The sequence below is a fragment of the Ochotona princeps genome, chromosome 9 (assembly GCF_030435755.1).
Source record: "Ochotona princeps isolate mOchPri1 chromosome 9, mOchPri1.hap1, whole genome shotgun sequence".
Taxonomy (NCBI): domain Eukaryota; kingdom Metazoa; phylum Chordata; class Mammalia; order Lagomorpha; family Ochotonidae; genus Ochotona; species Ochotona princeps.
In genome coordinates this window covers 74,410,133-74,433,959 of record NC_080840.1, presented here as the reverse complement: position 1 = coordinate 74,433,959, position 23,827 = coordinate 74,410,133, and the positions used below count along the sequence as shown (strand labels likewise).

Genomic DNA, 23,827 nt, shown 5'->3' with positions numbered 1-23,827 from the left:
TATATTTGCAAGAAGTTGCCCTTTCAAATCCAGTATTTTGTGATTTTGAACCTGCATCTTCATTGTTTTAGTATATTAACATAAAACTCAGAAATACCGAAGGCAGAAAGCAGAGTTACATCCTGTTTAGAAACATATGCTTTCTTTGCTGATAGAAGATGAGAACGTAATTCAAAAATGGTGCTTGGTATTATTACCAGGCTCCATCCTTCAAGATACAAACACTTCTCTTTTTCTCTATGGAAGATTTCAGAGATTTAATCAGCCAAGATATGAGTTCTTAAAAAGCTATATATTTGAGCCTTGGTGTGATAGCCTAGTGGCTAAATCCTTGCCTTGCATTGCCAGGATTCCATATGGGTGATGGATTGTGTCCTAGCTGCTCTACTTTCCATCCAGCTCTCTATTGGTGGCCGGGAAAGCAGTAGAGAAAGGCCCAAGGCCTTGGGACACTGCACCTGTATGGGAGACCTGGAAGAAGCTCCTGACTTCAGATGGGCTCAGCTCCCAGTCGTTACAGCCACTTGGGGATTGAACCAGTGGACAGATCTTTCTCCTTCTCCCTGTATATCTGCCTTTCAAAAAAAAAAAAAAAACAGCTATGTATTTTTTAAATAGGTAATAAAAACATAGACGCAGAAGTGGTAAAGTTCTCAATTACTTCCTAGAGTCAAGCCACCTATCTTTTCTTCTGAATGAACATAAAGGACTATAACATAAACAAGGAGGGTTGTAACAAAGGCCAAAAAAAAAAAAAAAAAAGCAAAAACCCACAAATACCAAACCACGACTAGGGATTCTCAAAGTAGTTCTATATAATTCGAAAGGATTTATTTCATTTTCTCCAGTCTTCTGAGAAACATAAAGGCAAAAAACAAAAACAAACAAAACACACACACACACACACAAACAACAACCTTCATTGCCAACCTTCTTGGGAACTTCTAAAGAACAAGCCAGAGGAAAGAGCCATGGCCAGGTGTGCTATCTCCAGGACAATAGTGACAAGCAGCAAATATTTTGCGACCCTCACTTTCCACACACTAAGTCACAGAACTTCAGATCTCTTCCCAACACTATAGTGCAATGAATATCACACATTCACGCTGACACAACTTTTCCTTCACACACTCCATCCTTAGCCAAGAGCAATTCGGCAGAAGTCCATTATCTGCTCAACCTTAAACAACGTTGGCTAAACTTCAGGTTTCCCCAAATTTTTCATCATTGCACATGTTTAAGAAGTTTCATCCCAAATGCTTTCGTGATCACATCTTCTTAAATATGTCTACAGATATGGAGTCTATGGAAGGTGACATTCAGCTAAAAGTATACCAAAACTTAATTCACTGAAAAGAAAGCATACTCCGAGGCACACTTTTTTTGTCAGTCGAAAAACCGATTAAAAAACATCATCTCTGTTTTCTTTTTTTCATATCTTTTCATCTTTAAATCCAAGGTCTGCTCAGCTTATAACAGATGTATAATGAGACATAGCAAGAAGCATCGCAACAAGAGAGTAAAAAAATCTGGTATTGTCAGCCCAAGCTATCAAACAGGGGTCTATCCAGGTTCATCTTTACCCAATTGCCAAACTCGAAGAATTCAGACATATGGTTAAAACATTCAAGATACAGGCTTTATCAATAGTTACTAGAATAAGGAAAGAGACAAATCTTCACAATTATAACTTAGTGGTTACAAAAATCACAGACTGATTTTCTGGTATGGAAGTAAATAAATCACAAAATGGAAATATGTTTCTGTTCCTTACCTTGACAATATTCAAAGTTGCCCTTTTTCCGGCAGTCACCTATTACTAAACTCAGTGCTCTCCAAGTGTTTCTTTTGACAGATATCATTGTCCACCAACCGTTCTGCTAATTTCCTCTCCTTTTCTGACTGGGACAGAGATTATGTTCACCAGCCCAGAGATCAATCTTTTCTATTGACAACAACAAAGGGGGAAAAAAAATGCACACATCACAACCAGTCTGAGGTATCATACTCAACTATTTACATGACAGTACTAGACTAGCTCTTCTAAATTGCAGAAGCATCCAAAACAATCCCCATTTTCCCAGTTCCTACAAGGAGGTGCTTTAAAGAACTATATTTCCCATTCACCTGACTCACAGTTGGACACCTTCTGGGCCTGAGAACTCTCCTTAAATGGGTTTCAAGGTATAAATACATCAATACGTTAAATGGATGTGTCAGATTTTGCTTGTTGCAATTTTTAAATATATATATAATCTGTTGCATATTATAGTTTCTTTAGAACAAATCTGAGACACTATGCTTTTATTTCATGGGATTTCACATGCAAGTTAAAATCTGTTTCGAAACAAAGTGTTTGCATATATTATATTATCATTGCAAAAACTTCAATGTCATTAGGAGCTGCAATTGTTGAGCACAATCTATACTAATGGAGCATCTTTATGTAATTTGCTTTTAAAATATCAGCCAGAAAAAAAAAAAAACAACTGGTGACTTATTTTACCAAATTCATAAATTTTGCCTATTTGCTAAGCAATTCCAATTTTCTATTTTTCTCGATAAGTTTGTCAGTTGTAGAATTGATTCATTTATACATTCACAAACATCTGAGTGCCTATTATCTACTACAACTATGAGTGCCATGAATAGGAAAATGATCATGATGTAATTCTTATCATCTATGAAATAAAATGGTGCAGCAATCATGTGAACAGTAGATAACATTTCAATGCATGCACAGGAATAAAGACTTAATAAAACCAACCACAAAACCATTATGAATGCTATTTTATATTTTATATTATTTCCTGAAAAATTAAAACCGATGAATATATTCTGTTGTACAGAAGACAAACTCTAGTTTTTAGAAAAATGTCCTTTATGACTCTGTTCTGATACAATCATGTGTTTCTTGTGGTTCTGTATGGTAAGAAAATTTCAAGTAAGCATCACTTAAGCAAAACACGGCAATAGGTATTTATTTGAGAGCTACCTTGAAGCTCAACAAAGACCATTAAAGATAACCAGCTAGAAACATGTCTCTTACTATGAAACCTATCAATTCCATTAACAAATAATACGACAAACATTTCAATAGGAAACTGATCAAGATGCACTGATACACATAAAGATGATATAAACACCCCAGTACTGAGGAAGGGAAAGGACACAGAGGAAGAGACCGAAAGTAAACATACTACATACCAGAAACGAGTTTTTTTCTGGAAGACAGGCATATGAGTAATTTTTCTGAATAATTTTAACAATTGCTATTTCCAGTGTTTCTACACCATTGCAAAAACATTTCTTTTTTAAAAAATGGAAATTAAACAAATATTGGAAAAAGGAAGAAAAAGGAACCCCTTTCAAGGTATCAACCAATATTACAAGATAATATTTTGTGCTTCAGCAGTCATCAACAAAAGATATCGAAGACCCTGATGGAAATGGACCATGCCCCTGTACAGGCCTTCGTTAGTCTCCCCTGAACGAGTGAGGCAATCACAATGAACACACACGATCCCAAGAGCCTAGCTGACCACTGCTTAGTAGCGGACTAAGGTGAGGGTCTATTAACAGAAAAGGGTGGAGTGAATTTCAGTTCTGAGTCACATAAAATTACCATAAGCATCCTCTAAAAACCCAACTTCTCATCTTGAAATGATACCTCTATATAGAATATACCACTTCACTTTCTTCACTTATATCTCTTTTAATCATAATATTCTGAGGTGCATGGAGAAAATGTGGCAAAAGATGATTTAACAAAGTATTTTAGATGTATCTATTTATGAACAAGATTTAACATGGTACACAAAGACACACTCAAATAATACAAAAGGTAAACTTAAAACTATCCCCAGGGGTTTCTATCCTTACATACAAAACTTACATATGTAACTACCTTACATGTAAAACATTATATCATAATCGCGAGGGTAGAAAGAAAAAAGCGAATCTTTCAAATCTTCAAGCAATGACTTTGGAGCCAAAAGTTTATGCTTTTTACAAGCAATACAAGCAATATGAAAGAATCATAAAATGATAAAATGAATCAAGGTAGTGAGGAGTATAAACTATATCATTAGGGATATGTGATAACACTTCACATCACCATTGTAAAGTCTTACTCTAAAGAAGACCACATATAGAAAAAAGCTTAAAAGCTATGCTCCACCTACAAGAGGAGAATGCCTCAATTTGTAGTACTACAAGAGTGTTATTAAAAAGGCTCAACATGTTGTATTACCATGGAAATTGTAGAAAACATACATTCCCAAACAAATATTACTTTTTCTCAATGGTATGAAGTAATGAAAACCACATGTGTAAATCTACGATCCATGCAGTAGTTCAAGCTGCAGCTAATAGAAAATACAGAAAGTGAACTCAGCTATATAAAGGATTCTTGTTACAGAAAAATAATGCGAAAACCAGATGCAGACAGAAAACCTTAATCACAGATGGGAATGTAGTCATGGCACACAGAATACTTTTTTGATCAATCTTAACCATATGCGCAATGTATTTATGTTCTAAGGAATGCAATAACTTGCGAGAACCTTCTATTTGAATTCAGTTAACCTCATATTTAGAGAGCTTTTATCTTGCTTCCCCAACCCCCTCCATGTGTACACTGAGCCAAGGTTTTAAAAGGAAAAGTTGCTGGCCTTGGCAAATCATTCTGGTATCAGTTTATCTTTCAAAAATTTAATAGGATGTAAAGACTACACACATCAGAATCAACCTCAAAAGAGATTAAGTACAGCTCCCAATTACTGTATTTCTCAATCACTGCCAGGAATCCTCTCACTGCCTAAACACATTTCTCAAGAGAATCCTAACAACATTTGGGGCCACTTTGCCTTTAGTAAATAATATATAGTTCTTCTGAAAATGAGCACTCAAACACATCTCTTTTTATCACGGTGATTGACCAAACCCTCAACTCTAACTTCTCTCTTTTCCTTCCTAAAACATTGTATAGTGTGAAGGCCACTCCCTTCCACTAACAAAAACACAATTAGCTTTTGTTTCTGAGGGAAACTTGCAAAAGGGACCCATCACTTCCCAAGTGACTTAGAAAACTAACTTTATGGTCCTCAGCTTGGGAATGCAGCTCCCCTGGGTCAGACTTCATGGCCTCACTTGTAGGTGATTCTCTTCTACTTGCCTGATCCCAAGTAGCAGTAAACAGAGCATCAGGTATGCTGTAGAACCATGTTCAACTGCCAAGGGAAGCAACTGGGCCACTGTGTTTGGGTGCCCCAACATAGAACTGGCAAAGTACAGGTCATCACCTTCATTTCCCAAGCTTCTAGAACATGCACTGATCCCCGATTTTCTCCCCTCTTAAAGTTTCACCTCCCAGGCACACTCACAGAAGCACACTACCTTCATTCTTGTGTTACTCTGACACTTGGCACCCCCCCTGACATGTCACTCACCTGCAGCCTGCAGCAGGGGCTGGTCCTCGCCCAGTGCAAGGAGTACTTCATCCTTCCCTGATTCCCTCCTTCATCAGCCTCAGGCTCCCACCACAGGTGGTGGCATGTTCAACTCAACACTCAAGTTTCAGTTCAAGACACCTCCTCCAGGAAGCTGTTTCCAACCATCCCTAATGCAGCCCACCACTTCCCTTCCCCTCCACTGTCTTCATTCGCACGGACATGGTTTCTTGTCTTGCTTTCATTCACACCGCCTGGCCATTGATCTGACCAGGGCTTGTCTGCTTTACCCATCTCTCTACTCTAAACCAGCAGCTGGCTGAAAGGGGATCTATGTGGTTCATTACTACCCTCCTCAAATAAAAATGAATACCACCTACTGAAACACCAGAGCCCAATTCAACCTCCATAACTTTCACACATCTTTCCCTGACCACTCCTGGAGCCCAGGATCTTTTTCTTGTCTTTAAATGTAATGGGATGGGTGTTCGGTGGAGCAATAAGGATAGCACTCGGGATGCCTGCTTCCATAAGGGAGTTCCTGGGTTCAACTCCTGGCTCTGCTGAGACTTGAGCTTCCTGTCAGTGTATACCCTGGGGACTCGGATCCCTGCTATCCACAAGGGAGACACAAAATGAACTTCAGGCTCCTGCATGAGGCCTGACCCAGCCCTGGCTCTTGCAGGCATTTAGGGAATGAGCTAACAGACACAAGATGCCTTGCTCTGCCTTTCGGATTTAAACAAACATTTTTTTAATTATAATAAAAATTTTGTTCTCTATCAGGTTCAAATTAGCTTCCAGATACAATCCATAGAAAGAATTCCCAACTGGTATTCTGCAGACACCACAGACCGTTCTGGAAGCCACCTGGACCACCAGAGGCATACAGCCAGCTCCCACAGTATCCACAGTGCGGATGCTGTGATTGAGAATGACAACATAAATCCATTAGGCACCTTAGCAGTTTGTGCGCATACATTTATTTCTTAGCTGCTCCAAGAAAGAGATCTCATTCTCTCTACACCATCAGATCTCACACTGATGTACTTTACTGACTGTGTTGGGAGAGCAACCAGGACACAGTTAGGTTAGTGAAGCCATGCTAACAACGCACACCCAGAGCCTGGCATAGGGGCTGACTCAGTACAGAGGACTGAACAAGCGAACAAATGGGAACAGCCTTTTCCCTTTCCTGTAGTAACGCTTTCTTTCAACAGCCTGCTAACTGAAGGGCCGTTACCAGAGAAGGAAGCTCTTTTCATCCGTGGGGTCACTCCCTAGATGAGTGTAACGACAGGGGCTGGGCCAGGCAGAAGCCAGGAGTTTCTCTAGATCTCCCACCTGGACACAGGGATCCAAGAACTTGGGTCACCTCCACTGCTTTCCCAGACACATCGGCAGGGAGCTGGAGTACAAGCGGAGCAGCTGGGAAGTGAAGTGACGCCAATTTGGAATGTCAGCACCACAGGCAGTGGCTTAACCAGCTCTGGTACAGCGGGACTCCTTAACGAAAGCAGGTAAGCAACTCATGATTATTTCTAGCCAAAATCCACACCACGGTAGTTAAATGTTCTTAAATGCTTCCTCTGTAAATAGGTATAATTCTCAAGAAAAGCGACACAAAGGGACTCTGCTCGCCGCACACTGAACACTAAGAATTCCTGTACGCGTGTTGTCCACCTGCACTGCAAGCTCAGCTCCTTGCCTTCTTTACCAGCTACTTGACCTTGGACAAGTCCCTTAACTTCCCTCAGCTTCAGATTTACAGCAGGGTAGTAACACCTACTTTACTAGCATGATACGGAGAGACTATACTACTTAATGATAAAGAATTCAGCATCTATGATCACTTGACAAAACCAAAATATGAAAGACTTTAAAAATTGTAGTAGAATATGCATATTATGAAAAAGCTACGCATCCATTTCAACAAATTCTGTACCAAAAATAAGTTTTGTTTAATTCCACTTTTCCCATGAACTTTTGGAAATAGCCTCATACATGGAAGCCAAGGTGTAGTTGCCAACACATTTGGGAATAACAAATACTATCTTTTTTTTCTCATCTAATTTCATCTGCACAAGACCATGTCTAGGGGATAAGAGAGAAGCAATTCTTTCCAAAGACTGGTTTCTCCAAATAAAGGCATCTGTTCCGTGCCAGCAACGTTCACATAAAAGAGAAACAGGACTTTGGAAGTATCTGCATTCATGGCCAGTGGCCAGACGTGAGGGTGCCGCCACACCCCGGCGACGGCCAGCAAGGTCTGCCCGTTACTTCCCTGATCACTCCCCCTCTCCTCACCCTTCCTTCTCTCTTCCTCAGAAATCTGCACACACATGGTGCTTTATTTCCCCTTTACACAGTAACTTTTCTAAGTGTAGTGGAAGTTGTTGATAGTTTTTCCATTTCTACTTTGGGAAAAAAAAAAAGATTTATTTATCTATTTGAAAAGCAGAATTACAGCCAGAGAGAAAGAACTTCCACCTGCTGATTCCACAAATGACCCCATTGGCCAAGGGCTGGGCCGAGCAGAAGCCAGTAGCCTGGAACTCCACCTGGGTTTCGCATGGGCGAGTCAACTTCTACTGCTTTCCCCCAGAACATCAGCAGGGAGCTGGATCAGAAGGAGAGTAGCTGGGACTCCAACCAACACTCACATAGGTGGCTGGCTTAGCAGCTTAACTGGCTGAGCCACAACGCAGACCCTTATTTCTATTCTAGCATAACTCCCACCTACAGTGCGTGTGACTGGGCAAGTTCATGAGGGATGATTCCTGGGTAATGCCACTTAAAAAGAGGGTGTTGGTAAGTCATGGGATGGCAGGGAAGCCTTTCAGTAAGAGAACCTGAGCTCAGATACTGACTACTCATGCAGGGTCACCTGAGGCAAATCACTAAGCCTCTAGGAACAATGCTATTTGAGTTCATTGCTAGGCCAGTACAAAACAAGATAATAGATGAAGCTCCCTCCAGCATGCCTCCTCCACAACCCTGAATAAAACTATGGAGAAGCTGAAGAAGACTGCTCTTCGGAAATAATCTCTTCCAACGTAAGGGAAGGAAACCAGACCTACTGCAGTGCTTTGCATCACAGAATCTTAGGGTGACCTGGACAGGTGTGCCTTCTCCAGTGTTCTCAGGTGGAATCTCATGCATCGTCAAAGACAAGGCTAGATGGGAGGAGGGCTGGAGGGCCTAGGGCCAGCCACAAGGGGGGAGCCCCTGGCCTGTGGCAGATGCCGGGCAGAAGAAAGCTGATGCTATGCCATAAAACATCTTTCAGCCTGACTGGAGTCCCCGGTCAGACAGACACTGTCATCTCTTCAAAATGTCCACATGGACAAAATTTTGCTAACAACTTCAGAATGCTCAAACTTGACAAAATTTTAGTTTGATTTGGGGTAAATTAAATAAAAATGAATCAAGATGCACATCTATGAATACCTAAGGGTCCTGATCATTTTACAGTTGGCCTTTATAGCAATCCTGCATATATGGGATTTTTCTGGGGGAAGGCTGAGGGTAGATCTGGTATTGTTTCACTGTATTTTTTTTTTTTTTCTAATGGCTACCACTTACATGCCAGAATATGGCAGCAACAAACCAGGCCATTTATGATAAAAGATCACAATGAAGGGCAATCAAAATGAAAAGACATTGGGAAAGAAATAACATGCTTCTGGAACCAAAGATTTCATTTTGGTCATAGCAGGGAAATGTTTCAGGACAGATTAAGTAAATAACTTGACTTTCAGGTATGAGTTTCCCATAAATATTTAATAAAGCATCAAAAGGCATCCCGAGTTTTCCAGGCGCTCGCTTCCAAAGAGCTTACAAACCCACAGATGTGTGTGAATGGTGCAGATGGTAGCAGAGCTGGACGCAATAAACACTATCTTTGGGGAAGACAGGACATAAAGGCTTTAGAAAGTTTCCCTGGAGCGGCGGGAAATGATGGTGGACCAGGCTTGGCTTCCCTCTAGAAGGAGGTGAGGAGCTCAAGCACAAACGCATGAAGCCACCTAGGGTCCTAAGAGAAGGCTGGGAGAGGAAAGATCAGGCAAGCCGAGGTGATGTCGGGCTTGAACATCCTCCAGCTTCCAAGGGTCAGTGGCACAGTCTCCATCAGATATTCACTGAATGGGAGAACGGCTAGAATCAGAAGACACTATACACCTCGGTCTCTGAAGGTAAGCCCTGCACAGTGGAGAGGTGAGCTGTTTCCAGGTGAAGAAGGGAGGCCGCAAGAGACAGCCATGGGGCGCAGAGACTTGTCACTACTCCACTCTACAGTCTTACGCGCAGAACAACACCATCTTTTCTCAGAGGGAGCCAACCCCAGACCACCACAGCAGTGTGCACATTGACAGCAGAGGGGATATGGGCACAGACTGACCAAAGCCTCGGATGACTCAGGGACACAGCACCAAAGCCCCTGGCGGTCTCCACTGCCTCCTCCCACCTCCTTCCCCCAAAGCAAACAATACTTAGATAGTCCTGGAAGTAGAATGTTACACGTGTTCTGTACAATATAGTAGTTTCAATACAGCATCTGCTCTTTCTTTGTTGATATATAACAAGATATCTCAGCAATGATTCTCTACGACACATACAAATCAGTGTTTAAAAAAAAACGAGACTTGTATTTTTTTGGCTTTTGAGCTGTCAATAATTGTTATCAAGAACAACTGAAAACAGAGGGGGGAAAGTCTTTAAAAAATTCAATTTTGACAGATTTAATAACAAAACCACAAACCTCAAATTTGGTTTAAAAAGTAAATGGATTGCCAGCATGCTTTCCAATTAAATTATGATGATAGACAAAACAAGGCAAAGATCTCAAAATGTTAGCTTAGTGAAACTCTCCCTAAACTCCCTTACACATGAAGATACTTCCGTTGTTTCCTGACCAAATAAAGCTTCTTAAATGAGGGACAACTAACTGAATAGTGAGGATTTAATACTACCTCCTCAGGTAAACAGATTCCTTTACTTTGAATATGAAGCCCTCACTTTCAAACATCATTTCCTGGGCCCTGCACAGGGTAGTCTTATGGCTAAAGCCCTCATCTTGCATGTGCCGCTGGGATCCCCTATGAGCTCTGCTTCTTATTCCTGCTGCTCCACTTCCCATCCAGCTCCCTACTTGTCGCCTGGGAAAGCAGCAGAGGAAGACCAAAGCTTGGGACCCTGCACCAGCGTAGAAGACCCCAAAGAGGCTCCTGGCTCCTGGCTTCGGATGTGTTCAGCCCTGCCACTGCGGCCACTTGGGCAGTGAACCAGCAGATAGAAGATTATTCTGTCTCTCCTCCTTTCTATAAACCTGACTTCCAAATAAATCTTTAAAAAAAAAAATCATGCTTCACCAAAATGCCCATCAACAGAGGAATGGATAAGAAAGCTATGGTTCATCTACTCCATGGAATACTACTCAGCTATTAAAAAAAACAAAATGCAGTTCTTTGTGGCCAAATGGGCCAAACTGGAAACCATAATGCTAAGGGAAATGAGCCAATCACAAAAGGTTAAATACCACATGTTTGCCTTAATTTAAGATGATATGATGTTATGTATAACATGTTATGTTTTGAATGTTATATGTTGTGTATAAACTAAAATTGAAGTATAGGTGAGGTGGTCACAGAAGGTGGCTGGGAACTCGCATTTATCTTTAACATATTGGTTACTCATTACTATGTCAATTAATTCCATAATGATGTAAATTTTTGCCGATGGTATGTTGGAGCTTTCAATTGACTGGGATGATACTCTGCTGGCTCTGTCTTCAGACCAGAGAGGGTATACCTAAGAAGCCGTTGAACTTGACTGGACAATAAGATGTTGGACTCTATGTTTGGTATACGCTTGCAATGGGGGAATCTCAACTGAACTTGAGCTGTGGTTATGCAACAAGGTGGAGGAATCCACCATGGTGGGAGGGTTTGGGGAGGGGTGGGGAGAACCCAAGTATTTATGTAACTGTGTCACATAATACAATGTAATTAATGAAGTTAAATAATAAATAATTAAAAAAAAAAAAGAAAAAAATCATGCTTCTACACAATAGTATTTTGTGCACTCTTGATTTTAAAATATGCACAAATATTTATTAAATCCAGTAATATTTCAATGCAATTTTTTTCTCTCTATTTAAAGTAGATTTGGAAAATGGCATTGCATGGAAAAGTATCTGTTCTACAGACAATACTCAGGATACAGTGAAAGCCAGGAGTGCTCAGCCCAGCACCCGGCATCCCCTGATTTTCAAGATATACCTCTGTTCTTATTAACTACTTCTTTTTCTTACTTTATTTTTTAATGATATCTACACAGTTGATTAGGGTGGGACAGGTCAAGGGTTAGAGAATGTAAATGAGACTGCTGTTTCTACATTTTCTTTTTTTCTTCTCCCTGTATCTGGCAGAAGAGTGGAGAAAGGGGGAGATGCAGCACCCAGCCTCCCAACTGCCTCAGTGCCTACAGGAGAACGGCCACTGATGTTATCCCAGGGTCCCCAGTGTGGGGCAGGCTCTGAGAGTCCCACTCGAGTGGTTTCAATAGTTCAGTAGTTCTGAAATGCTGTCGATCTCACCAATCCAAGCATGAGGAAATCCTTCCAAGGTCCACTGGCTTGGTCCATAGTCTACCTTAGAGTCCCCATTAACCCAAATATTTGCTGCCAACACTTGGCTGGGGTAGTTGGTCAACTTGTTCTTCTCTCCTTCCTTCATCTTTTATGGTACCAAAAGTCCTCTGCAGGCTCCAACAGATTGCCACATCCTCCATGTTCACTGCTTTGTCTAAGCCACCGAGGAGTCCCAGCTCTGACACGCACAGTCTGTGGTCAGATCACAGAACCTGTGAATTTCCCCGTAGTTGGAGTTCTGAGTCCAGTAGTGCAGCTGGAGCGATCCTCAAAGAAACCTCATACGAGGTGATTCCAGACCTGACTCGCATGTGCTTGCCAGGAGAGTATTCTGTCTGTCCCCAACATCAGCCTAGGCACACACTAGCAATTGTAATTACTGGGTCGTTTCTGTCTCCAACTCTGCCTCTTACACAAACCAATGCATGCTATAGCCCTGCCCAACCCTGCCCACCACACACTGAGGCCTCACATGCATCAGTGGGAGCTGCAGCCTAGTCAAAGCGAACCCCAATAACCCCCACTAAGCCCACTTCCAGCCCTGGTTCCTATGCTTGCCAATATGTGCCACAGACTGGTCCAGTCTGACCCACATCCCATTCAGCGTTGTATAAATCAGTGGGCACTGGAGCCTAGCTCAACCCACAATCCAATCGACATTCATGCCGGTGGGAACCACCACCTGTCTAGCCAGTCCTGCCCTAAGCCCTGGTTCTCATGCTCATCAGTGGGAGTTGCAACCCATAAGTGATGTCCACAGTTTCCTACTGGGCCCACTCCCAATTCTGGATCTTGTATTCTCCAGGTGGTTCTGCAGTCTGGCTTGACAGGATTTCCCCCCATTAACTACTTTTTAACCCTTTGTCTTCTCCATTTTCTTTTTTCTTCATGAATGAAATTAAAGTTTTGTAGGTTATCCTGAAGACAAAATTCCAAGTGTTTTGAACAGGCTGCCCTGCATGGACTGGAATCCAAGGGTTCAGAATCCAGCCCGTCTGAACACGTGTTCATGTCTCACATGCAGAAGGTATCTACAACGGGAAACTCTGAGTCATCGAAAACCAATGCACAAAACCAAAACATGTAAGTGAGTCAAAACCTAAACAGGTAGGTCAGAAATAAATCCCTGTCGAAAAAAGAAAATACCCAGGCCCAGCACGGTAGCCTTGCAGCTAAGTCCTTGCCTTGCACGCACCAGGATCCCATATGTGCACATGTTCTAATCCCGGCAGCCCCACTTCCCATCCAGCTCCCTGCTTGTGGCCTGGGAAAGCAGTCAAGCATGGCTCAAAGTTTTGGGACCCTACAACCTCGTCGGAGACCCAGAAGAAGTTCCAGGCTCATGGCTTCAGATGGGCTCAGCTCTGGCCGTTATGGCCACTTGGGGAATCAATCAATGGACAGAAGATCTTCCTGCCTGTCTCTCCTCCTCTCTGTATATCTGACTTTCCAATAAAAATCAAATAAAAAAGAAAAAAAAAAAAGAAAGAAAGAAAGGAGGCAACCTGACCCATGAACTGGCCTGCCTCCCTGTTTAAAAAAAAAAAAAAAAAAAGATAAAAGAAAATGTCCTCATTTTATAAGGAACATCTACCTACCTCTGCACAGCCCTGTCACCCTCTCCCAGAAGTTGCTGGGATCACAGACAACCCTGCATCTGGGGCTCACAAAGAGATTCTCAGCTCCTCTCTGGAACTGTGATTCTGTGAGTTTGTAGCAGTTTGCTCCTTATACATCCAAAGTGGTTCCCAAATTCTAGCATGCTGAATACACTTGACACTTAATCCACTGTTAACAATTTTTTTTTCCTTTATGTAAATCCAGCCTTCCAGCCAAGGTCTAAGTACTTTTTCCTTCACAGCGCCTCTTGCATCTGCCCTTCTTCCTGGTCCTACAAACACAACGTTGGTCACCCTTCTACCATATCAAAATGTGAGCCTCTGCAATAAGCTCCCAACCCAGCCTTGGCACCCAGCCTTCCCGTCCTCCCATTCTCCCATCTACTGGATTCAATGCAACAATCAGTCCAAATCTTCAGAAACACAATTTCCGTAGGGTCCAAGGTGTCCTCTTGCCTACAGCGATTTTATTGTTACTTTTATGAACATGTTAGTTATCACCCTGTTTTCAAACGAAGTTCTACCAGCAAATCTAATCTGCAGGACAATCTATAAAGCCGAGTTCTTCTGGTTAGAACACAGTAAAGGGACTGATACAAGGATGTTTCCTCATTCCAGATACCATCCATGCCAGCTTTCAGAACTTTCAGTAATTCACAAGATGAAAGTTAAATCAAAACCCTAGGCACTCAAGACCTTTACAGTCTTTCTCTTATTCCCAATCACCCATGAGTATGTTCTCCAGCCCCACTCATTCATTTCTTTTCTGTTCACCCTTGCCCTGCTTCTCCCAACTCCCAAAGACCTTTCTCACACTTGGGTTTTCGTATTTCCCACTCCTATTGTATAATGCACCATGACCATGATCATTACAACAACTGTCTTGCTAAATCTTGCCTGTCCTCCACTGAAGCTTAAAGACTAGCTTAATCCTACCCTGACAATGGGCATGTAATCAAGCTCCACCACCCTAGCAGCTAATTAATTTGTCCTCAGTGGGTTTATCATGCAGTGGGAACTAAGCAAACTACCTGCCCAATAGCTACACCTAAGGCAGAACTTTATTACTAAATGTTTATTAATTTACCTCAGATTCACTGCTAAGAGAAAACATCTTATTTTTCTTCCAGGAACTGTCTACCTGGCCTTATAAGAGTTATCAAAATAGCATGTGACTTTCTTTACTCCATTATGTCCCACTGCCCTTTACAGGATTAAACTGAACAATCAGTATACCATTTGTGGCAACATTAATATTACGTCATTAAAATCCTGCGGAATTGAAAACTTGGAACTTGTTGGATTAAAATCATGAAAATCATCTTAAAATGCTGTTCATTTTAATGCTGTCCATTTCTGTTTCCCTCTGCTATCTTCTTTCTGCTCCCTCCAGTCAACGCAAAGGTTAACCTGGACACATCAATGGAGCCTGATCACATTTCCTTTCCCTTGAGACCTGAACTGACCTACCTTCCCTCATTCAAACAAAAGGAAGAGCCTTCATTGTCCTCACTCATTTCCCATCGGAGGCCGAGTGTGGATCCTGTTTCTAAATAAGTCTCACCAGAGAGGAGAATGAGAACATGTGACAGGTGGACAAAAGGGCTGGCGAGCAAAGACCCTTTCTTGTCTAACACACAATAAAAGTTACAGAACCCTAACAGTCACTTAGCAAGAACACTTTCACAGGAAAGAAGGATTACAATGTCAGTCTGATAAACACCACAGTTCCAGTCCCAATATCATCTGCTGCTCTTCCCAGCTGTGTTTGCTCAGCACTGTGTGCATAACACATCCATAGACTCAGAAAATAAACTGGCAGTCTTTCATGACCTGTCTTACCACTCTCATCTTCCTGTACCTTGAGGTTAGGGGAAGGAGTGTGTGGTGCTTCCAGTATGAACCAGATGGACTGGCATAGGGAGCAGAGCTTGAACCACACTTGCCACCAGCTGCAAAGGACTTCCGAAGTCTGACACGCCACTTGCCAAAACTAATGGACATTTGAAATACTTTCTGTGATGTGCTAATTTCCTAGTATCATTAGACTCAGAATTTGTACCCGAGAGTTACTAGGTGGAGTCTCAAAAAGTTTGAGGAGAGCCTTCCCAAATACTTTTCAACATCCCACAGTTAGTTCTCCCTCTTAACATGCTAATTCTCACCAGGCCATGTCTAGCTCATCACAAGCCTGACACTGCTTCCCTTCATGTTATCAGCGGCCAACTATCTCCTGAGCTTTTTTAGAAAAACTTCTTCTATTCTATCTTCTGTTGATATTCAATCTGATCAAGTACCAATCAAGGACTCACAAGGCATACAGGTGTACTTCTCGGTAGCAAAGAACATTTGGCTTCCCACGGAGCTCTGAATTCCAAGGCAAAAATCTCCTACAGCCTGAGCCTTCACATGAAAATAGCATTCCTCTCTGCCCTGCCAATCACAGACATCCTGCGAAGCAGAACAAGGTGCCGCTGCAATCCTGGATGACTAAGTACTTACTCTGAACAAACTAGAATAATGCATTTGCCCCTGCGTTCCAAAGAACCCCAGTTGTGGTTCGCTCTTCTAATTCCATCAACCAGAAACAAACTCCTAATAAATTGAACACTTTAACCTCTTACAGCAACTTTCAAAACTAACGGAAAAATACAAAATCGAAGTGCTATTAACAGTAATTGAATTTTAAATGTGTGTAGGAGCAATAGCGGATTGGTTTTTTGTTTTGTTTTGTTTTGTTTTCAGACAAAGCAAACATGATTTTTGAGTCTTTCTTCTTTAAGGCCTGATCCCTGGGGATGGATGATTGACAAGATGGTCAAGACGCCATTTGAAACACCAGCTTCCTGCATCAGAGCGCCTGGGTTTGAGTCCTGGATCCACTCCCAATTCCAAGTTCTTGCTAATGGAGACCCAAGGAGGCAGTTGGTGGCAGCTCAAGTATTTGGGTCCCTGCCAACCATATGGGAAACCTGGTTTGGGCCCAATCCACCCCTAACTTTTTCAGGCATTGAGGAGTGAACTAGGAGACAGAAGATTTCTCTTTTTCAAATAAAATGAAAATAATTTTGTAAGAAGGAAATTCAATTCCTTAGCCAAATGATAACATGCCCTTATGGATTGAAGTAAGTTATTTTCATGGTAGTCTCCAAAACTGGCTAAGAAGTGACTTAGGTCCAAGCTTTGAGAACAGGAGTACACAGAACGCAGGGTAAGCATAACCAGTTTCCATCAGCTTTAGCTTCTTGTCTCACATCCCTACCAGGTACCAAGGTCATGATCGAAAGAAAAACACAAAAGCTACTTTTGTTGAGCAAAAACTAGACTCTTTAGTTCCTCCACTGCATATTCAGGTTTACTGCTGCACTATTTACCTCTAAAGAAAGTACAGTCACACCTCAAATTTGAGACAATTCTCTAAGATCCAGGATAGTTATGGAAAGGAAGTCTCTCACACCCCAGTGTCCCTGCTGCTCTGCAGTGGAAAACAGTGGACAGAGAGACTCCCGCTGGCACTGACCTTGGCCTCTCACCTCAAATCCAGCATCAGAATTGTCAGTAATGAATTTCTTCCAGTCTCCGAGCCATGGGAAAATCCTCAAAAGCCCACTGCCAGTGTAGATTTACAGAGGAGCGTGTGGAGGCCACTGTATCCCTGGGTTCCCTTCACCTTCTTGCTGAGGGATCCACCACAAGGCACCCAGATTATCAGTCACTGACCCAAAAAGGCATTCCCAGTTTGCCCATGGGCCACTAGACTGCACACACATCCACATCCTATTTTTCATACTACACAAATGCGTGCCGTGCTGTGAACTAGGTATCAACTTCTTTAAGAGTAAAAGATGGTCCAGAATGCCTCTCCTCGGTCTCTGGGAAGTTGGACCTGGCCTACTGGGAGATAACAGATCAAAACAGTCTCTAGCTGGGATAAAACAAACCTAAGGAACTAGAAGAGTATGTCAACTAGTGGCCAACACTGACCGTGAAGTGAGGGAAGGAGGCAGTGACGGAGGGATACAGAGAAACACAAAAACCTCAATTTTGTAAGTTGGAACAAAAGTCAAGCTCAAAGAATAAACACAGGACAGTCTCACAATGATGGGCTGGAGTTCTTTAAAATGGAAAAAGTGAAACTCTGATGAGTTCTCGGATGTAAATCAGTGGTAGCCAATAGTAAACATGCTTGTGAATGTTAAAAGTCAGGCTCACAGTAGGTCTCTAAGACTACTCCTCTGTCTCTCTCTCCAAAGCCCAACATGCATGTGGCAGCCCTTGAAAGCCCAGAGCACAGTAGTCGTCTGTACCCCAGGTGCTAAACCACTAATGAATTCAGTCAATCAAGTACCCCAAGGCACTCAGAGGTGCTCAGACTGTTGGTGATATAATGGGAGAATTGTACATTTGCGGACCTCGTTTCCCCCTTTCACAAGATCTATAAGCTAACAACCCTATTCTCCCAAATCCTGATTTCTTTGAGAGATCTTGAGCAATAGGAAACCTACAACAATGAATGAGTGTTTCATCCCTTCATGAATCCATTACACAGAAAATCACAATTGGAATCTTCAAACCAGGACATTTCAGCTGGTTGCACTCAGTCACTGAAAATGTCACTAAGCAGCCATTGATGACTTTCAATGTTGACCAACAAGAGGCTCCTGGACAAACCATGGGGCATTCCTTTATCAGTGATGGTGAGGTAAGAGGCGGGGCATCAATTCATGAAGCATGAACGTTTTGAAAAGCGCAAAAAATGCCTCCCTGTTGGTACCATGGAAGGCACGGAAGGTACAGTGGCTTCACTACGCAACGCTTCAGCACAAAAACCACCGATGAGATCACCTCCAAGTGCCGGCATCCTGTCTGTGACCTGCCCAAGACTGACACATGATGCAGCCAAGCGCTTGGTGCCACACCAGGGAATAGACCCACAGGGTACCCAGCTGTCCAAGCCAGCACAACCTGACACAGGAGAATGCTGTCTGGGCTTCAAACAGGAAAGGACATGCGTTCCTTACAAGCTATTCCTCTTGATAGCTTCACGCATTCATTCCTAAGAACTCTCCATACAGTTCTCCCTACTGCCTCTTCCTTTGAGTTGGTGTTTCAAAAGAAAAATGTTGTGCTTTTGATTATCAAGCATGCTAAAGGGTCAATATCTGTCTTATCCATTCTTGAGATACACTATCCTTATCCAAGAGGGTGTCTAGCAACTCGAGGATGAAGCCACAAGCTACACAGCTAATTGATCCTGAGCAGTGATCAGGGCTCACCCTGCACAAATTACTACGGCCACCAGTTAACCCAGCTGCAAACAAGGATGGAATCAATACTGAGCCTTATTCACATTTCATCAGTCTTCCTTCTACATTAATTCTCTACGTCCATAGTTCAAATGCATAGCATTGCCAGCCACTTGTGTATTAGAAGGATGAAGTGCCGTTATTATTGCTTAAGGTGAATTAAAAATGTTAATTACGATTAGGTGATTTCAAAGAGAAAAAAACTGTCTTTGCTAGAAATGTCACTAGTAAAATGCATCCAATTTTTCTCTAATGTGGTGCTTTCCCTGTCCATAAAACTTATTTGATTAGCGGTATTATAGAAGCTAAAGCTTTTGTATGCAGGCACTCAAGCATAATTCAATCATTTTATTTAAGCGTGAAAAAAATTATTCTGAAAGCCCTGTTATGTAAAATATCCCTGATTAGTTTAAACTACATTTGCAGGTATATTAAAGGTGAAATGAATCACAGAATACTCAGTATGCAACAGAATAGTGTTAACTTTGTTATAACAGTCAGCAGTAAGTTAAAATTGTAGTATTAGAGAGTGTAAGGAATAGCTATCTCACTTTAAATAAATGTATTTGAAAAGGTTATTTTAAAATACATTTGTTTTGTGCAAGCCCTTTTTATATTACCAGGATTTTCACCTATGGAAACCTCTTTTATACTCAAACAAGATGAGGTCCTAATTGCATAATACCATTTATCTGCTGAGGATAATGGTGCCAACAAATGAAAATGCACATTAGGCACGAGATTGTCAGAACAGAAAATTGGTTTTTTTTTTGTTTTTTTTTTTTTTAATTTTTTTTGTTTGTTTTAGAATAACCCACTCACAGTAACAAAAGACTGCAGTAGCTTCCAAATTATGGGTTGTTATTTTTAGTGGAAGTAGTTCAATATTCATATTGGAGCAGATGTAGCAGTTTAACAAAACAGCTCTTCAAATCCTGCACAAATTGAAAACAGGAAAACTGATCGCATTTTCTCTTATCACTTTCCTTTCCTGAATTGACACTTCTGGCCTTCTGAAAATGTACACATGGCTTTCATCTCAACAGCACCTGCTGATCAAACAGAAACCTAACATTTTCATGAAAATGGTATAAAGGACTAGTTTTGCTCTAACCACTGCCAGGGACATCATCAGGTACCTACTTGCTGGCAAAAATCACTGTGTACAAGTCATTCACAACACCTTTACATTTTCATTAAACTTTGAAAAAGCATATGAAGTCCCTACTGGCTTTTTTCCTCATCTCCTTTATATGATTTAATTTTCCCACTCGGTGTCTGCCGAATACTTGGCTTTGTTATGTAAAAACTATGCAAAACGTGTATGAGGGTAGATCACATTAAGAAAACAGAATACATAGCATTTTTCTCTGCCTCTACCTGAAAAATATATACATTACATATACTATCTATCATATATACATGTTACTGTCTGTTTATGCACATAAAGAGAAAATATTTACACTTCAGATTCACCCAGCAAAAGCAAACTGGAACCCAAAAGTCATTGTTGGGCCCTATCTTGGAGAGGACCTTACGCATTCTTTTATTACAAGTAGATCTGGCAGGTGTTGGGCAGGTGAACTGCCCCAGACTGGAGAGCAGAGATCATTGGAGCACAGACTAGTCACCTAAACAAAGTGACTGACCTCCCGCTACAAATACCTCCAGGGAGGCTAAGGGCAAATCTCGAAAAATAAGTATTCTTATTTGCAAAATATGCAAGACTGCTAACTAGATGGCTCTCCACATTTTTAAACAAAGGCACTTCAAATATTTCCCTGCTACATCCAATTCTGGTGAAAATTAATGATGCTCCTAAGACATGCTATCTGCCAGTTTCTTAGCCGGGAAACAACAACCACCACAGAAAAAAAGGTCTGGCCCTTCTGAAGGATCACAGCTGTCTTTCCCCATTCTGCCTGGGTGATACGGTAACCTGAAGGCAGAAATGACACACAGTAATATATGTGCCACTCTGACCAGTTGGTCTGTGAATTTCAGTGTTCCATCATGCTCACTGAGGCAACAGCAAACCTGACATGTCAATATGCTCAGTCAATGGAAGTAAAATAATGGGACTCTATTGTCTTACCCAATCGATCTGCCACTGTCAACAAGGAAACATGCCCCTCTGGCTTTAAACAAATTTTAATTAGGCTTTTAGTTACCAGGTCATACCCAGCTACCTACGGAAACACGTATCTTAACAATGCACAGAAGGCAACACAATCATTTTTTTTTTGTCTATTCATTTTTAAAAAGAACCTTCAGAAGTTGACATCCTTTTTGGAAATACACTCATGAGTCCATAAAAATATCTGTTTTCTTAAAAATCGATTTAAAGCGAAAAAAAAAAAAGGTTCACATCCAACATGCAAATTTACCAAACCTGACAGACTCCAAGTGATTTTACCCCCTCCTCATAACCCAAGTTGAACCACACTATCAAATCTACTAATTCCATAGTAAAACTAAGCTTGCTTTGCTTCCCCCCCCCCCCCCATGCCACCTCACCTACCCAAACTGGTCCCACACGACCACAGAGCAGAGGTCAACCCCAACGCCTCTCTGCCCTCTGGGCTCTGTTTGTGAACCCTGAAGGTAAAGGGTGAGCCAGCCCTAAAGCACTCCAGGGAGTGAAGGCAAGGGGCAGACAGACCACAGGAGTCCTCAGTCCAACCTTACCCAAGTTCTTCAGCCTTTCCTTCCACCAGGAGGGCAGCAATGTTGCCCCCAGATAAAAATTAAAAAGAATTAAATCAAGTTGTTCAACAGCTCTTTCCCTTCTCCAGCTAAAGGCTTCAGCGTCCAGTCAATAAATAATCTATTGTTCCCCCTTTATCGAGTCTCTTTAAACCTATTCAGACTGGCAAAACTAAACCCAATTAAAGATAAGGCCCTCCGGTAATCTCACCTCGGTGAGTCCCGTCTGGATAGCAGAGGTGACGGGAGATAGCGTCAAGGCCAGGGCCGATGCCTCCTCCTCACCCCACACAACAAAAGGCAGATTGCTCTTTCTCCCTCTGCTAATCTTTAAATGTAAATTCTCTCCGCCAGCTAAGAGGAGCGACAGATAACACGTTACATCTTCACTTCTCCTGGTCTTATCGACTTCTGAATCATTTGGAAAGGCAGAGCGGGAGCGAGCAGTGCGCCTCCCGCGCCCCCCTTCCCCGGCCACCCCTCCTCCCCCTGCGCTCGCCCCCCACCCCCACCCCGTTCCCGGAGATTACCTTCTGGCAAAGGAGCGCGGGAGAGGCGGCCGAGGCGGCACCCAGACCGCGGCTTTGTATTCATTAAACACACATCGGAGCTTATCAGAAGTAAAAGGCTTGTCAGGATGGCACATTGTGTGTGAGTGAGTGTGTGAGCGCAGGAGGCAGAGGAGAGAAGCCAACGTGCATCAGGGTGATTACAATATCAGCAGGGCCCAGATGGAGGCAGGAAAATAAACAGAGGGTGCGTGTGAGACGGAGCGGGAGGAAAAGTGGGAGCGAGCGAGCGAGCGAGCGAGCGCGGGAGAGAGAGAGAGAGAGGGGAGAGAGAAGACACGGGCAGGAGGGAAGAAACCCAAAGGGATGGAGGGGGCGGGGGCTCAGGCCCTAGGATAGGCCTGGAAAAGAGGGGAGAGCCCTCGGGAGGGGGGTGCCTGCACGCCCCAAATCTGCCCTTACAGCACGCCAAGAAAACGAAAGCAACTGGGCTGGGCTGCGCAGAGTTCAGAGGTTGTGTCAAGGTCAGAGGGGCAGCCCAGAGCTCCCAAGGCACAGGCTAACAGTGAGATATCTACCATTTCATCTCCCTCCAAATTGCCACAATTTGCAAGACAAACCTAGTGAGTCCTCACCAAGCCGCCCAACCCAGCTTCCTGGGGCCGTGTCTCCTCCCTTGCTTTCTCTGCCCCCAAATACTGCCAAATCCGGCTCCCCATCCCCCAGCCCTAACCCCGCACATACACACACATGCAGAGAGGGATCCAGGCCGAGAGCAAACGTCTCCTTTCTCCCAGCTTTCACGAACCTCAGCTGAGGACTCTGCAGCCAACATCACTGTGCTGAAAAGCAGCACTTGTGATTGGTAGCTACAGGTGACCCTCAGACACCTGCTCCATCTCCAGAAATTGTGTTGGAGATTGTGTTGGGGTGGGGGGGGGCACCTTCTGTATACAGCTGAGAGTCTATTTCGGAGGTGGGAATTTGAAATTGAGGCAATCAATCTGGACTTGAGCTGCCTTGCAGCCCCTCACCCACCCAGGGCCTGGGAATCCATCAGAGAACAAGCAGGGGCTAATGCTTGTCCATCAGACCCCAGTTCAGCAGGGAGATACACCTGAGTTGTCCCTTGGGGGCTTCTTTTCACTTTTAAATGCACCCATCAGGCAATCTGAGCATCTGATCAGATCCCTAATGGAGTGCAGAAAATGCACCTGGAAAGAGGGTGTGGCCTTTGGTGGTGTGTTTTGAGGCACCAAAGCTTGGTTAAGAAGTTGAGTGCAGTGGGAAGACTGTTCAGAACGAAGGTGTTCCTGGACACCACCTCGGTTTTTCACCACAAACACTGTGACCACAGCTACAGTGAAATCTGGGCTGGAAGATGGTTTATGCATGGGACCGAGTGAATGGAGGAGAGGTTAAGCCTAGAGCACAGAAAAGAACAAGAGAACCAGCAGTCAACTTTTGGGGAACACAAATTTTTGGAGGCCTTTTGAAAAAAATCAGGGAAGGCATTGTCTGCTCAGACACTGCACCAGGTCAGTTAGAAACGGTTTTCACCCAGCCCCCCTCCCCCAGAAGGGGC

General features: G+C 42.8%; 1 protein-coding gene across 1 annotated transcript in view; it reads right to left on the bottom strand.

Moving 5' to 3' along the window:
* RUNX1T1 (RUNX1 partner transcriptional co-repressor 1) overlaps positions 1-22,507 on the bottom strand; it is a 139,292-nt gene extending 116,785 nt beyond the window's left edge. The window contains 2 exon segments of the mRNA XM_058668803.1: positions 22,264-22,289; positions 22,291-22,507. Of these exon segments, the coding sequence (XP_058524786.1) occupies positions 22,264-22,289; positions 22,291-22,379 (115 nt within the window). The 5' untranslated portion in view covers positions 22,380-22,507.
* Between the last annotated feature and the right edge of the window lie 1,320 nt (positions 22,508-23,827).